Source organism: Anabas testudineus, chromosome 4, assembly GCF_900324465.2.
Source record: "Anabas testudineus chromosome 4, fAnaTes1.2, whole genome shotgun sequence".
Classification (NCBI taxonomy): Eukaryota; Metazoa; Chordata; class Actinopteri; order Anabantiformes; family Anabantidae; genus Anabas; species Anabas testudineus.
Window position 1 is genome coordinate 19,047,249 of NC_046613.1, and position 17,380 is coordinate 19,064,628.

Genomic DNA, 17,380 nt, shown 5'->3' on the forward strand with positions numbered 1-17,380 from the left:
AGAGTTACTTGTCACTGATTATTGTTTATGAATAGATATGTCCATAGATATCTTTATACTCATAAAGATTTATCTATTTAAAACCCAAACCAGTGTGCTTTGTGATGTAGAATGATACTATTTTTCATTATAAATTGTTTGCCATTGTGGATGCCTCTCTAAACTTGATTTTAATCTATGTATGTGGTATGTGTTTTTTGACCCTGGGTCAGGACAACACCAGTGAGATTACGGCTTGTCTGCACTGCTTGTACTTTCTTTGTTCAATGTGTTGTTGAGCACTGTCCTCTCCGATGCTGTTCCAGACAGCTTTCACGTGGGTATGAGTAATCCACATGAAATTGGATCTCACACTTGTCATTTTAGCACACACAGAAACGAAAGCAGACAAATTACGCATCAAGATTGCAGTTCTGTTAATGTGTAGTTTGGGTTATGCTGATTATATTGAGTAGAAACTTTGTCTGAATGCATTTTAAATGATGTATTTTTTGGTTGGATCAATGGGCCTTTTGGTCCAAAACCACTCTTAATCCGTGGGAAGTGGAAGTAGATGTTCATAGCAAATCTAGAAAAAACATAGTTAACGTGCATGTAACGTTTCAACATGATTTAGCATGACTATGCAGCTTAGCAAATGGAACATTGGATGGTCACACGACCCAGTTTTAAGCTAAATCCTTGAAACGAGCAGACACATTCCCGCAGTTTCATCAGCTTCGTGAGAGCTGTGATTCAGTGTCAGAGGTTAAAAAAAAAAAAAAATTAATCTGTCGTATTTACCTTGGCTACTCTCCCAGTTGTCAGCTTGTGTTGCATGGAAATCCTCTCATGCGTGAGAATTAATTAAATCTGAGACTGAGAGTAGTTTAGTCAGTTATTTTGTGAGTCGACAGGGATATTTTTAACGGGATATTTGTCCTCATGCTACAGTATACAAACATTAGAAGGAGAAATAAGTACTGGACATCAGAATCCTCTTTGAACCATAATACGTTTTATTCTGCTCTGCAGCTGTTTGAGATTTCTCCATTAACCACCTAGAATTTATCTTCTTTTATATTGATCAAATGATTGTTTTGATTGTTAAATGTAGTATATTTAATGTGCATAAATACTGTAGGGTCTTTCTAACCCTTTCCACTTGTCCCTGGCACTTAAATGCTTATTATCCACTTCCTCTTTGTGTGTATGTGTGTAATTTTGTTATGTTTTCCTCGTCTTTCCACCGGCCTTTGTGAATGAATGCCGTCTGTTTATCTGGGCCTAAATGCAATATTGTTTTTCATTTATGAAATGAATAGTGTGGGCTGCTACTAATGATTCATTTAATATTTCATTTGATTCATTAATTTAAGAGCAGTCATTGTCAGGAAAATGTGAGAAGATTGCTCATCAATTGTTACTTCTCTGCATATTTAGGTTGGTTCAGACTGACGCATCTCACCAACTAGTGAATGGCTTTGCAAGACATTTATTCCACATATTCATGGTCAAGTAACAGCACAGTCCCTGTTCTCAGTGTTTTTATTAATCATGCGGCATGGCGCTAGCTTTTAATAAAGTTTATTAGTATGACCAATATATTAGTGCTTATAGAATGGGACAGCATTCCTCTTCCAAAAACCTCAGGAACTAGGTCCCACGTTTAGAGATTTCAAAAAGGCCTTATGTTTTTCTCTTCTTGTCTATAAAATATTGGTTTATGAGATTTACAATCATTGCTTTCTGTTTTTATGTAGATTTTGATCTGCGTCCCAACTATGTTGGAGTTGTGGCTGTATTTCTTTGTCCAGTATTATGTATTATCAAGCATTACTTTAGCAGTTTTGCTCGTCAAACTTGGATTTTCTTTGTACTGAAGTGACGCTGTGAATGCCATGCATCATTTGGTGATTTATAAAACGGTAACAAATCATACGCACTGTAGCCGGTTGTGCTCCTGTGACGTTTCAGATTACTACAAGTGTTTTCTTCTTTATATACGAGCTTGGAAAGCTTCGAATAGGGTTTATTGGCAAGCATTTGGTGAGAAAGTGCTCCGTGCTTTGATGGCTCAGAATCATCGGTGAGTCACAACCATAACAAATCAGTCCACTGAGCAAACGAGCAAGTGCTCACATTTCCAACACTCATCATGCGGCCTTCTTCTTCTTCTTCTGATGTTCATATATGATTTTTTTTTTTCTCGCTGATGTTTTCTGTTTCTCTTCCTTCGGGGCATTGTGTCTCTCTTCTCTCGCTCCTTTTCATCATTCAGAGTAGCCCTTTGTGTGTGTGTGGATATGTATCTGGAGTAAATGCCTGTTCTTTCTTTCTCTCGACATACTGTGACAATCTCATGGCTGGAGTGTTTCTATTCAGAGAATTATGGATTTGTAAAAGTGTGTACGTGTGTATGAGAGAAAACGCTGGCTGAACTGTGAAGGAATATACTTTAAGTTAATGTGCATGCCTTCTTCCTTCAAAAGGACCTTTGTGTACGAGCATAAATGCATGCTTTAGAGTATTTATTGGGATCACTTCACCCTTAAGCAGTGTGCATGTTTCTCCTAAGTCATGCTGAAATTAAGCTGTTTGCTTTTATCTTCTTCCCAAATAAAATTTTCATGGCCTGCACTCACTAGGTACCTGCCTTTAAAAAAAAAAAAAAAAGGTCAACATCATCAGCAACATTACCACAAATCCTGGCTAAACAAAAAATAAATAATAAATCTGACAAACTGTTACCGTGCCTGCCTGCTTGTCGTCACAACCTCCACCAGCCAATCCTCAACAGGGGAGGTGTGGCTTGCGCTCGCTGCGTGCTTGCTCTGAGCTCCTTGTGTATATTCTGAATGAAACAGCAAATGAAGCATTTGCCTGCTTGCTGTTCTGTGCTCTGCTCACAGCTCTCACTGCAAGTAAAAGGAAAATTTGACTAGAGGCTTGGCATAGTGGGAGTCACTCTGTGCCACACCACGAGTGCCTTTGGAAGAGGTAGGGGGTGTTTGCAGAGAGAAGAGGTCAGTCAAGCAGTAGTTGATGGAGGGAGGGCAAGACAGGAGGAGGCAGAGAGCAGTTTTCAGTCCCTCTGAATCTTTCATAAGGGGATTCTCTAACGTCAAGCTGCCTGGATGGATTGAGAAAAAGAGTTGGTACTGAGATGTGCACTGGTCAGGCACCAGCAGTGACAGAGCGATCCCAGGGCGAAGCAGGGACAGTGATCTAGAGCCGGGCAGTGCACTTTGGAGACAACAAGACGAGGCGAGAGATGGAAAAAAGGCACTGTTGACAAGGAATTTTTGCTTTTATTACCTGTGGCCTCTAATGAACTGAAGACCTGCAGGAAAGCACAGTGCATGAGCCAAAAAGAGAGGGCGAGATAGCACGACTGCTGGCTGGCTAATCCCTCAACCCGTGAAGAACGGGGAAACCACAGAGGCAGAGCAACACAAACAAGAAAAAGGTATGTGCTAGCTGTGTTTTACATGGTTAATGTTTGTGCATGAGGTGGCCCCAGTCCTGCTGCTACAAGATTGGGTTGACTTCTCTGTGTCCAGACGAGGACAAAATCACCTGTACATGACTGTTGACTTTTGGACAGAAAGTGGCAGAATTTGACACAGAAACAAAGTCTGCCATACAGGACTGAACCCAGCCTGCAGTGATGTCATCCAACGAGCTTAGCGTTGAGATGGACTCCTGCATCCGGACATTCAAGGAACACATGCATCTGGAGCTGGAGCCCCCTAAGATGTCAGGTGTGGTGGGAGGAAAGAGGGGCGCCACATCTCCCAAACTGTCGCCTAGAAGCTCCCCGCGCCTGTTCCGCAAGCTGATGGTCAACAAGAGCATCCGACAAAGGCGACGCTTCACTGTAGCTCATACCTGGTAAGGCCTGTGGAGGGGGTCATTGAACAAAAATAAGGGAGGGGAAAAACAGGGTTGACACATAGAGAAATGGGAGTTGGGAGGGGTCTGGGGAAAACGTCATGGGTGTGAGGGATGCAGCAGATTAAGGTGATACGATAGAGAAGGGAAGGATGTTGATGGAAAGGGCCAATGATAAGAGACCTAATGGGATTCTATTGGTGGGGAAATGGGAGATTAAGGTAGATAGCATGGTAGAGTGGATGGATGAAGAAAAAAGGAGGCTACGGAGACGAGCAGAGGAATCATTTAAGATAAGAGGTAGAACCAAAGAGGTGGAAAAATATCTCGGGGAAGGTGAGAACATACAGGTGCAGAAAATAAAGTAAACTGTGCCAAAGCTTGATCTCTCAAAAGGAGAAGAATTTTGTGGTAAGAGTGAGTTTTGATATGACTGGTGTCAAAAATGTGCAGCTGGTGATTTGTCAGTGGGTTAGAGAATTACATAATGGGATAAATCCACATTAAGCAGACTCCCTTGTCCTCCATTTTGATCATCTCTCCCCAATAAAGGTGAAATGTGTATGTGTGCAGATCAGTGGTTGTTTTAGATTGCTGCAGCGTTGTGGAGGGAGTGTTAGGTGCGTTATGCAACCTGGTGGTTCTTAACCTTTCTGGTGTACAACCCCAATGAACAAATGGATGTCCACATAAAAACAACACAAGATTAAAGCGAATATATTGCAACATCACAGATACGTAGGCTGATTTTGTTGGGTGATTTATGATGATGATATTAGCTCAGCTGCTTTAAGTGCAATTTATTACTTTTTAACACAGTAGTATAAAGAATAAATATCTGTATAGTACTTTTTACAAACTCTGTATTCCACTGCATTCTTCTATTCTTTGGTTACTTTGCATAATTGTGCCCCCCATTTCCCCACTGCCAGAGTCTACCTCCTTAATTTGCAGCAGTTTGGTTTTATTCTAGATATGAAGGCAGGGCTTTGTATGTTATGCAATGTATGGATTAGATGCGAAGAAAAGAGCTGCTGTTATCTGACTGCTGAGGCTTCAAGGTGACTCATGTCCCCCATCAAAAACAGCAGTTGGATCCATTCACATTAGGCGTTGGTGGAAGGAAGAAGTCGTATATTCTCCTAAATGTGTGGCACCGCATGCCTCTTAAAGGGGTTACATGTGTATATTTGGGGTAATGTGATAAAATGGACTTGCCACCGCTTGACTGGGCTGGGTAAAAAAAACAACAACATCTGTATCTGGAAAGAGTTAAGATATGAATCTACTCCTGTGTGTTGTCTACTGTGCTATTTATATGATGGAAAAGAGATATATATGTTTGTTTATCTGTGTCTGTGTGAGACTATATATTGACAGTATGTATAAATACGTGTACATATATTTGTAAATGTAGCTCTGTCTCCTTAGAATGGGGACTCGTGTCTGTTTATCTCTCCACTTTCTCTCTCACTAACCTATTTTTGTGCAGAGATTTGTGGGGGTTGGGTGGGTACAAATTGGAAATGCAAGAAGAAAAGCAAGGACAATTGCTTCATTTAGGAATAATTAAAGATGGCAGTGGTGTCCCCAGCCTTGTTTGTCTTGATAAGTGCACGGTGTATGAGCTTAGTCCAGAGACACGATAACAGCCATGTTCATGGTTCATGGAGACACTGAGGTCTATCTGCTCAGTCACTGTAATGCTCTTAGAATGACAGGTGAAACACTAAAAAATGAAATAGGGGCGCAAAAGAGCAGAGTAGACAAGGAAGACGGTGCTGCGAAGGAAAAATCATCAGTAATCTTCAGCAGGGGTGACGTGGCATTTACACAAGCGACAAAATGATGGAGATAATGTGGCACCAGACAATCAAGATCATGTGTTTTAAACGTATTTCTTATGCTTATTTTTGAGAGGCATAAAATACATGTTGGATTATAGTAAAAAAAAGATATAGGTAATCAGCAGGATTACAAGAATAGTCACTACAATCATTGCTTTTATCCTATGTCATTAAATACACTGTGTCCTGCCCTTTAAAATATTATGATACCTTTTAGTCTTAAAAAGAAAAATCACCTTTCCTGGAAATCCTTCAGAGTATTACTCACCACGCACACTCTCCTGGCCTAATTGTCTCCACACCTGTGCTAGACCTTGGCAAAGGATGAGGAATTACTGATACATGTTGGCCAGGTGGTGCTGTAAATGAATAGAGAAATGTAATTTAGCACTGCATTAATTGTCACTGATTGCCATTAGAATTCCTTAAACTATTACAAAGGTCTGTTATGTTAGAGTGTATGGCCAAAATACTATCTTGTCAGTTTCTTGTGTGATCAGTTATTATGTTGAACCTTACTACTACTCATGGTAGCATTATTTTGCCTTGCGGCGAACTAGTGGCTGGTGAACTCCTGACCTGCTGGCACTCAGACAATGACTCTTCTGTATGCTCTGTTCAGCTGTTCCCGTCTCTTTCTCTCGCTCTTTTCAACTTTTACACTCTCTTCGCCTTTCTTTCTGTGTGTTCTCCCCCCCTAAAGTTTCATTCACTCTATCTGTTTTATTGTACGGCTTGCTCATCGTCTGTCTTCGTGCTTCTCCGTTTTCCGTGTCTGTCTTTGTTTCGTTTGTAGACATCCTCTCAGTTTTTCTCCCCTGTCTTTCTTCCTTTTGCACTCCAAAGCACCACATGATGTAAATGTTTGATGGCTTGCTGAAGTGTATGACTGCCCTGTTTTCCACTCACACAAAAAGTGCATTAGGGAGAGAGAGGAAGTTTGGAGAAGGAAGATACAGCGATGAGAGAACACCAAGCTAAAGACCACCACCTTATCTATAGCTGTAGTATAAAAGAATGTTCACTTTGAGTTATGATTATGTCAAACTTGGCTGCCTCCTGTGTGTTGACTTACTCTCGGGGTATGATGAGATACTTTGAGAGGGAGATTGCAAGAGGGACAGATAACACAAACATTTTGTATATGAAAGAGGGACACAGATAAACAGAAAAACAGACCTCACTTACCACAGTGGCGTCAGGCCTGGCAAAACCAAATAGAGGTTGGTCTGCGGAATGGGTTATTTACCTTCGCTTGACTGTCAACCTAAATATCCATCTCATAGCACTGTTCAATCGAGTATCCGGTCTGCTATTGATTGTTTCTTTCTCCACTCGCCTCTGTGACTCACCCAAAATCATCTCTATATGAACGTCAGGGAAGGTTTGACGTGGCAGCAGTGTCTCAACACCAACTGCTCACATGGGTAAGAGGCAGGGAGACAGACGAAGAGATGAGAGATCAAACATGTATCATGAGACTACAGATATTTGATGACATTATAGATGTGATCCCTCCTCTCTCATCTCATTTCTGTCAGTCTTTCCATCACTTTTTACTGCAACAACATCCTTATGAACCATTTTTGTGCCCAGATTTGTAGTATATATGAAGCTGAACATTTAGTTATCTATTTCACACATTTGCTGAGCAGACATAGTGCTAACCTACAGTCTTACTACTGTAGGTTAGCCCTAGTAAAATGTGTTTTAACCACAAAACAGCCATTCACAAAAGCAACGTCAATAAAGTCCCAAGGAACATTAATACAAAAGACATTTGTCTGAATGACAGACAGTCAGCACTGTCTTTGCTTTTCTGAAGGGATGTCTGGTAGGTTTGTTTTTCTAGATATGTTCTGTCTCGGGTGTTTCTGGATTTCCGGGCCTCTGTCATATAATGATTCAGAATTAAATTTTAAAGGTCATCCTGAGCCACCAGGATGTCCTGATGTCTATTGTCAGTGAAATATTACCAGTGTCTGTATTACTTAATTAAGATTGTTTCTCCATTCTGCATACAGGTAAAGATGTTGCATGGTATTCGCCACTACTAAACCATTTTGTGATTCTCTTGCTCGATAGTCAGGCTCCATTTGAAGGCACCATGGATCCCAGTCTGTTTGATTCTGTCTGTTTTGTAACGTCATTTGCATTTGTGCTGATTGACTTGTTTATTATCCCACCACGAAACTATTGCTGTGCTATTCAAAACAGCAACATCGCTCTTTTTTGGAGTCACTGGCAAACTTGGTGATGTGGGTTATGAGTCAGAGGTCTGGAATTAGGCTATCGCTGCCCCTGCCCTCTCCTCCTCCTCCTCCTCCTCTTCATTTACTCACACTGAATGACTTGGTTGAGCACCCTCCATCTCTCTCGCCTGCCTGTACTGAACCAGCCGAGCAGAAAGTTTTCATGGATGGGTGAAGGAGTGTGATGGCACAGGGCTGTGTATGTGTCTGTGTTACCATGTCTGCATACGATTATCTTGGCCAGGAACACCCGCCAATTCCCAATTTTCACGTTTTAATTTCGGAACTACTCAGAAATTAAACTTCTATATATATAATATATATATATGGCCCTCTTGCTATTCCTTTAACTGCACACATGGGAGATTGATAAATTCCACATTTAGAGCCAGGGAGACGTACGAGAAATAACTTCCAGATGTTGACATGATGTGATTAGCAACTTGACTGCGTAATTAGCTTAGACTTTAAATTTTCATGCACCGAGTGGTTAGGGGCTGATGGAAAACTAAAAACTGCTCCCCCTGGGAGGTTCTGGTGGTTGTTTTAAGCTACTGTAAAGAACACGCTGCACCATGCATTTACACTGTTGAATTTACAGAAATGAATTGCATCGCTGTTCATGACACTGTCGCTTCTTTTGTACGTCGCTGCCTACCCTCTTCCAAAACCACTTTTAGATGGTTTCCACCTGTATTTTTGGTTAAATTTTTTATATTTAATTGAAAATGCTAATTACAAATTGAAATGTCCATGTTTTATGAAAGAAAACAAGAAGTGTCAGAAAACAGAGGAATCAAAACTGCATCATACAACTCGATAATTTATGATTTAGGCTCAAATATACTTCATGCTAGGAAAAATCACAGACCAGCCTAACAGTGTATGTGTATCAGAGCTGCTTAGATCTGTGAAGGAGCATTTGACGCATTTGTAATGCTGTAGGCACTTGTCCTAGGGTCTCTGGAAAACATGTGGCCTTTAGCGCTTGCATTCAGGAAACGTTGGAAAATCCATTTGTCTTCATTATATTCAACGTTCCTCCCCTTCCCTCGTCCTCCTCCTCCTCCTCCTCTTGTTCATCCTTCTACAATCCCCAACTCTCTTACCATCTAGCCTGTGATAATGATGTGACATTTGTAATGAAATGTGTGAAGACACATGGCTCCGAAGATGCATTTTACTACTGACATTCTCATCTGCGTGCATGATTTACGACTGAGCCTAAATCAGTTGTGCTGTGTTGAAGAATTCTCCGTCGTCTTTCAGATATTTGTAGATTTGTTTTGGCTTATTTTGTTCAGCAAATTAGTCATTTTGAATAAAGTTCCACTTCTATAACATAGAGACACATAATATTCCCAGTTAGGAGAGGAGAGGAACAACGAGAAACATTTCGTAACATTTCAGTATTGTGTGATTGACCAGGCATGTGTGAGTTTACAACTTGTGCATACTTCTTGATCCACATACGCATCATCATCCTACTTAGAGAGAATACAGCTGTGTCATTGACCTGTTAGTTATTACAGTGTGTCTTTGTGAGTGTGTGTGTGTGTGTGTGAAGTAGCAGCTGTATATTCCTTTCAGGCCATTCATAAGAGCACAAGTATTCATTAATAAAATAGAGCTCTAAAGCACAATTTATATGTGCTGAAGCAAGCAGAATACAACAGAGCACTTCCTCTCTGCTTTTTCCCCTTCTGTCTGGCCCTAAGAAAGAAGCAGCGATTATTCTTCACTTGATTGCTGTCTGTCACACTGACTGAAAGCAAACGTGGCAGCATCCTATTTATTTTTCAGCTGGCAACAATGCGCAGCGTTGCAGAAGCGAGGCAGAGCTGAATTGTGGTCTTCTATCTTACTGATTGAAAGCCGATTAGCTGCATCAGAAAACAGCATTATTGTTGTAGCAGAAGTTAATCAGAGATTGTTAAAGTTGAGAAGATAGAAAATGAACATTTGTTATAGAAAAGGGGCAAAAAAATTCTTAGTTCTCACCTTTAACCCAACTGATATTAAAATATGGTTGCCTAGCAGCTATGACAAATAAAGCAGCCCTGCAATAAATTGTCCTTTAATGAAGGTTATAATTATAATTTTCTTGTTTGATAGAGGTGTTGATTCAACTTTACTGTCGTTTTGGAAGCTGTTGATTGTGATAAAAGACTCGGCAACAATTTCTTAAATGCCTATCATTTACGTTTTTCCCACTTGTCACAAATGCTTATAAGGGAAAGAGCATGGGATGGATTTTGGTGGTATAGTATAATGTCTTCACATCGTAAAACCGGAACGCATACTGTAGTTAAGAGTACAGACATGTAAAATGATGATTAGTAAAACTGTTTCGAAAGATGAATTGTTTAAAACACAAAGCTCAATTCAGCATGGAAACGGTGTGTTTACTGTCTGACTCCAGCACTGCATGAATCATCATCTTCCTTCACAAAAAGATTCTCTGTGCCTCTATTTAATAAACTAGTGTTTGGTTACACATACGTTGTCACATTCAAATCGTCGTCTTCATCTTTACCTAAGCCTTCGCCTTATTATCAGTCTTGTCTTTATTGTCACTGCTTGTTCCAGTCTGTTGTTTTCATGTACACCACTGCACAGCGAGTGTAGTAATGTGTGTGTGTGTGTGTGTGTGTGTGTACAGAATGTGTGGCTTGTTGCATGTCTAGTACTGCGTATGCATCTGTATGTATGACTTCTATGCATGTGTGTGTATACCCGCTGTCTCCTTTACTCATTGTCACCAGAGGCCTATGGGGAAACCATCACGCACACACTTTTTGATATAGAGTGTGAAATATAGAGAATGTAGTGTGTGTGTGTTAGGGTATGCATGTGTGTGTGCATGAGTGCTGATGTAAACAAAATTAAACTCGAGAGGCTGAACGGTTTAGTTAGTTTCTTCTCGGGGATAAAAGGATTTGTGCAGATAGTGTGAGTGTGTGTCCAGGTGTAGGAACGTGAGAGAGAGAGGGAGGCCAGGACTATATAGAGGCAAAAGTGGAAATAAAGTATATAAATGACTTCATTATTAAACACGGACACAGTTAGTGACTACCTGTGTGAAGCAGCCACCAGCTGCTAAGTGGCAGATTCTCTCATCAGGGGATGGTGGAGAGCAAAACAGAGCTAAAAGTGCCAAAATGTTGGACTTTATTTAATCCAATTTAAGGATAATGTTTACCTCTAACTGGTGATAAAATACAGGCTGTGTGTCATACTTTGCACTGAGTTCTGTTATAACTATACAAGTTTAACAGTGATTCTTGGTACCTGTGTGTCTGTTGAAGTGTGAAGTGTGTGTGTGTCTGTGGGTGCATCATTTTACTTGCTATGCGTTATGTTAACCTGGTTTACAGCTGGACTGTTGTTGTTCTTTCCCACAGTTTGTTGTCATTACTGCTGGAGGAACTAATCCTTAAAATCTATGCTTCTGCGACCATGTTTCTGGATTCTGTGTCCTGGACTATTTGTCTGCTGTTTGCACCAAGTCACTACTGTCATACAGCCACGAGTAAATCTGCAGCCTTTTAGAGGATGTCTGCCCGTTTGTCTAACTGCCCCATCTGGAGGAGCAATGTTTCCCTTAGTTTGTTTATGAGCAGTAGTTTGACACTTCAGGATCAAGTGTGTTTGCCTCTAACTGCTCTTCACATGTGTGTCTGTGTGTGTGGTAAATAACAGAGAGGGTCACTGAGTGCCATGTTGCCAGCATTTATCCATGCTGGGGTGTTGGCAGTGAAAAACCAAGTTCACATCCAAAAGTCACTCTCTCTGCTTCTCTCATGTCTTCATGTGCAGACATTTTGCACCCAGTAACTGAGTGAGCGCCCATGGGTGTTTTAATTTTGTCAGATCCTAAGCTTTGTGTCCCTACAGACGATATTTTTGTGCTAATATTCACATTGTGGCTGGGAAATACTTCCTCCTCTTGTTGTGAATCTGATTCAGAGGCTTGTGTGTTGTGTTCTCACAACCTCCAGAGACCAGAGACTTCTCACATATTAACAAGCTGTTACTGAGAACAAGTATGCCACTTTACAAGGACTTACCACTTGAGACCGTTTACAATGTTAGTCAGGATTTCAGTATTTCAATTTCTATAGACCCTTTGAAAAGGTCCCAATAAACATAACTCTTTGTATCCTGTGTCACTGCCTATATTCAGTTTTTCTCTCATGCTGTGTTTTTTACCTGCTGTCTCTCTCCATCATGTCTGTCACATGATTAAGACTCAGTTTGCCTTCAGTCAGTATCTGTTCATTATCCCTGCCCTCCAGCAGTGCTTGTTTGGTTAGTACCATGTTGATTAATACACACACATGCTGTGAGAGGCCTTTTCATATACTGGTCTGACTTCCTTAATGACCCCGGTTCCCTACACCTACAGTAGAACCTGAGTAGGTAGATTTCAGATTTGTTATTAACACACACATATATATTATTTCCTTTCTCACAACCTTATGGTTGTTTGTATGTTCAATCTCTTTACCTCATTCATTTCAGTGTAGTAACATCCCACCACCCTTTCTTTACAGCCATATCTCCCATTTAGATTTTTGCAGTGTAGTTGTTAAATTCATCATTTAGCTACTACCATTTTTAGGCTGCTGAAGAAATCTGGCAGAGTCCACAGATAATATATGAGTTACTATTAATAAAAGCATGATGCATGGCAGTAGTTCACACATTCACAGATCTGGTTCATTCTGCGGTGTAAGTACAACCAAGGGAGACAGAAAGATGAATGCTGGTGTCACGCCATTTTTCTTAATTCACCGCTATTAAAAGTAGTTGAATGTTTAGAATATAATGAAAAAATCTCCTTTGGTGAAAATGATGCAGCATTATTAAATCAGTATTTTGAGCTCTGTGGCTATGAGAATAGCAATGTTGGTTGTTGCTACCTGGGAGTTGGGAGTGATAGAAATTTTATGAATTGTGATGCATATTATAGTGATGAATTGATACAAGACCACCAGGTTTAGGCACCAAATCTCCAAAAATATGTCAACATTAACGCAACCAGTTACGTCCAGTTCTGATGTAGTCCTTTAAATTGATGGACACGTCAAAACTCTGAGGGATGTGTAAGAGGCTTCACATAGGAAAACACTCAAGAGGAGTGGTGGAAACATACACAGTCATACATACAGGTAAATATACTCTCATAGAGGCATACTGTACACAGAAAAATAACACACACAAACACTAAATGTATACAGAGACTGATGTTAGAGAGGGAAATATATAGATTAGAAAAATACATCTGGAACTACAGTACACAGAGAAGGTAATGAGCAACACATACCAGTGGAACAGATAGCTACACACACCAGCGCCATACAGGTAGTTTTAATTGGCGTGACAAATGGCTGGCTGGAGTAATATTTCATAGCATGTGGCCTAGAAAATATAACAAGTTTTCTTTATAACTTGAGCTGACATTATTTTTCTACTTTAATCACAGTTTTCTTTACATTTTTCCTCAGTCGCGCTCCTGCTTTGCAGAACTCTGCAACAACAAGTTAAGAAAACACCACATTAGAGATTAACTACTGAAAAAAATAATTAGTGTTGCATTGATCTGTTTAACGTAGACGTAACGTGAAATGTCGTACTTTTAAACTTGGGAACCATCCTATGGTACAGGGGTGGCCAACCCTGGTCCTCAAGAGCCTCAGCCCTGCTTGTTTTCCAACTATTTCTGCCCTACCCTCTGCTGATTACATGGATCAGGTGTGTTCAGCCAATCAGAAGCAGGAAATGCAGAGATAGTTGGAAAACAAGCAGGACTGAGGCTCTTAAGGACCAGGGTTGGCCACCCCTGCTATGTTAGTTCCTAAATACTGTATACCTAACATTAGTTTTGGTCTTTGCAATACTATAACAAAGCTATAACAGATTTTCTATGGGGATGGGGACACAAGTCTTCTAATTTTGAAAGACCATTTTTCTGTAAGCTTTTCTTTAATTTATGCTCCTGTATAGAATCTACACAGAGCCTGTGTTGCATGCTACACAGGAGGCCTACACCATTGTGAGCATTTATACTTTTGTACTGTTTGTCTGTGTTGCTCTGTAATTAATGTGCATTAAAATGCTAGCTGGTGGTGCATTGTTTTTCTGCCACTGTGTTGAGCTTGTGTGCCGCTGTACTTTAAGCAGTGGAGAAACTCAAGGATCAAACTGGACTTGGAGCTAATATATGTTTAACAGCTATTGCTTTTACTGAAATTACTGCAACACAAAACAGAACATGGTCTGACCACTGCAGCTCTACAGAGTGGACTAATCACAGTTGTTGTTGTTGTTTTTGTTGGCGTCACTGCAATGTGTAGTTATATTTCTGGTAAAATACACATCAGGCTAAAGCGTAGAGTAAGTGGCTATGCTGTACTGTATGCACTTTATGGTGTAGCTTTTGCACAGAAGCATAAATCAAGGTTAAGAGGCAACCTCTGAATTGGGTTGATGTCTCATTTTAGCCATTGTGTCTCCTCCAGTAGTTATGGTAGTTGTCAGATTTTAGTGTGTATGAGAACATAATTACTGAGTTGTCATGGATGCAGACAAAAGCCATTGTTTGAAAATGTCCGTTGGGATATTTATCATGAAATTCTAGACTCTTACTAGGTCTATGACATATATCTTTATACTGTTTATACTCGGGCCCTAAGGGGTGTTCAGTCAATGAGAAGCTGGAAGATACCAACTCACTTTGTCTTCCCCTATTCCACACTCTGTTGAAATGGTCTTTCGGCTTCCAGCAGTGTGTAGGGCAGGGGAAGCTGAAAAACAAGCAGAGCAGGAGAGCTGTATCAACAAAATAAGTCTATGTAAATAAGAAATATCCTTTCAAAAGGGACAATAAGTTCCTGTTTGTATTTCGCTGCACAGGGGTCAATACTGTAGGTTAAATCTAAATATCCTCTTCAAGGCCTTTTGTACAAGTCTCTGTAAAACAATTTTCCTCCGTGCAGCTCTTCTTGTATTTCTCTCTTTATGTATGTTCTCATTAGTTCATTGACTGCAAGTCTTCCAGGAGTCTTCCACTCCTTGTTTCTGCCCTTGCTCTCATATATAACCTTTCAGATTATTCCAGGAGGTGCCGAGCTCTGAGCCAGTGAGTCTGGCATTTGAAGGGCAATCGCACAGAACCACAGTGGAGCCATGAACCACTGATCAGAGTGCAGAGCAGAGGACAAGAGGAATTAATGCAAACATTCTCATACACACATGGGAAACACATTAACATGTGTCCTGTGTAATGCAAGTAATCAAACACCCAGATGAATTCCATGCTGAACAAACGTTTCCTTTCACGTTGATTAATTTTAATGGCCTCTATAAAAAAATCTTTTTCTTCTGTCTTGGGTGGTCTGATAATCTGGCACTCCAGACAGACATTAATGGACGCATTTTAGTTTAGTCCCCCGTGGCCAGCAAGTGAATCAAAGACGTGTCGTACTCCCATTAGTTGGAGCTTTACTGTGACCAGATAAAAGTAGATGTTTAATGACAAGAAATATTATTTTGGGGACAAGAACATATTTGTATGTCCTCACAAAACCTTTGAAATGTGGTGGTGAACATCATGTTAAAGGAAGGTCTTTTTCAAATAAAGCATAAAGCAGTTTGAGGCAAAAATACAACAGTATGAATTCAATTTGCTAAAACAAAATGTTGACAACATTGCACCAGGTCTTCATGTTTAGTCTTGCGTGTGTTGGTCTGTTTTGTTACAGTGCAAACTGAATTCACAAAGACAAATTTGATGCTGTGTCTGTGGTGTATTATGCTGTCAGACACATGGAAAGCCTTCAAAATCCCTAAATGCTCTGCTCAGTGTTGTCTCAAGTTTGGCAACGTAGTAGTAAAACAACAGATCAATAGATTAGTGAGAGCGTGTCATGTTTTTTTTTAAACCAACTACAGCAATGTCACTCCTAATTTTTTTAATTTTCGGGCCCCTTCTCTTCCCAGCTCAGACTGTTCTGAAGCTTCTCGACTGAACACATGGCACCAGAAAACGTGACAGTCATAAGAAAGTTGTGGCATGTCCTGCTCGATGTGTGGGTGCGCGTGTACCCGTAATACAAAGATGATAATGTCAAAAGCTGTCAATATTCAGTTTTGACTCCTGTAATGTCCTCCTCCTTACATCCTGCTTACCAATCTGAGCTCCGACTCCAGATTGTAGCCCACTGATGAATAAATACATGCACATAACAGATTACACTGCAACATTTTGGCTTCTCTAAAGTGTCTTGACTTTATCAATTCTTTTTATGGATGAAGGGGACGATTTGGGCCACTTTCATACGTGGTCCTAAATCCAATTCATGTCTAATCTCTAGCTATGTGATCACTTGTTGCCACTATATATAGTCGTATTTTATAGGAAGACCGTTTTGAATGGTCAGATATTGTGTCTATACAATCAGTACAAGACTAAGGAACATACAGACTGGAAACTGTGGAAGACACCTCTCCTGGCTCCATCCAAAGGTGCCAAAGTCTTACTAGTAGCATTTTACAAGATCACCATTTCCTCATTCCCTCCAAAATCCTGCAATGTTTACTTTTACTCTTTGTTTAAAACAAAGATGAGTGGATGTTCAAGCAGCCTTGGTATTGAGAAAGCTGACCACAAAGAGTCCCTGGTTTGTGTTCGGTCAGGGACCTTTGTTGCATGCCAGTTCCCATCTCTCTCTCTCTCCACTCACTTCCTGTCATCTCTCTACTGTTGGTACTTAAAAATGAAGACATAAAAATCCACTCCAGCAAACAGCTTATCCCTTTTAAAACATTGTTTACTCCCATTTTCTAATCCCCCTTTGTGGTATTCTTCCCTTTTATCATATTGGCACTGATAGTTTGTTGTTTAGATGTTAAACGCTTTCCAACAAAGCTGAAAATATTTTAACAAGCTGCTATTAATGTGTTTTTGGGTGTGTGCATCCTTAATGGGATTTATGCCTATGTGTGTGTCATGTGCGCTCACTTATGCAGACCATTCTGTGTCTTAACTCTGACACAGCTGACTAGGATAATTAAACCTCTTCTCGTTTCCTTTCCTCTCCTTTCTGCTCATTCCTTGTGACACTCCTCCTCCGCTCTTGTCTGTTCTTGTTATGCACGTTGCTCCCTGTTCTTCTCACCCCGTATTTTCTCGCAGTTGACTCCCTTATTTCTCTTCTGTTCATGTGTCACACGCAGCAGAATGCAGTCTGCATTGTAGTCATCACTAATTCAAAGCAAACATGGACTTTTTTTCGCCCCCCATTCTCTGGTGCATGATGCATTGATTATTCACACATCTTTGCGAATATATTTGTAAATGCTGGCACAGGCACATCATGTACAAGAACAGAAACATATTGCTGC

At 40.4% G+C, this 17,380-nt stretch overlaps 1 protein-coding gene across 2 annotated transcripts in view; it reads left to right on the forward strand.

Moving 5' to 3' along the window:
• The window catches only part of pde4ba (phosphodiesterase 4B, cAMP-specific a), a 114,695-nt gene that overhangs the window by 11,856 nt on the left and 85,459 nt on the right, over window positions 1–17,380 (forward strand). The window contains exon 1 of one of the 2 annotated variants that reach the window (XM_026345146.1): window positions 3,580–3,873. The exons of the other annotated variant lie outside the window; for it this stretch is intronic. Within the exon in view, the coding sequence (XP_026200931.1) occupies window positions 3,650–3,873 (224 nt within the window). The 5' untranslated portion in view covers window positions 3,580–3,649. Of the gene's footprint in view, window positions 1–3,579; window positions 3,874–17,380 lie in introns of those variants that run through there. 2 annotated transcript variants of the gene reach the window in all.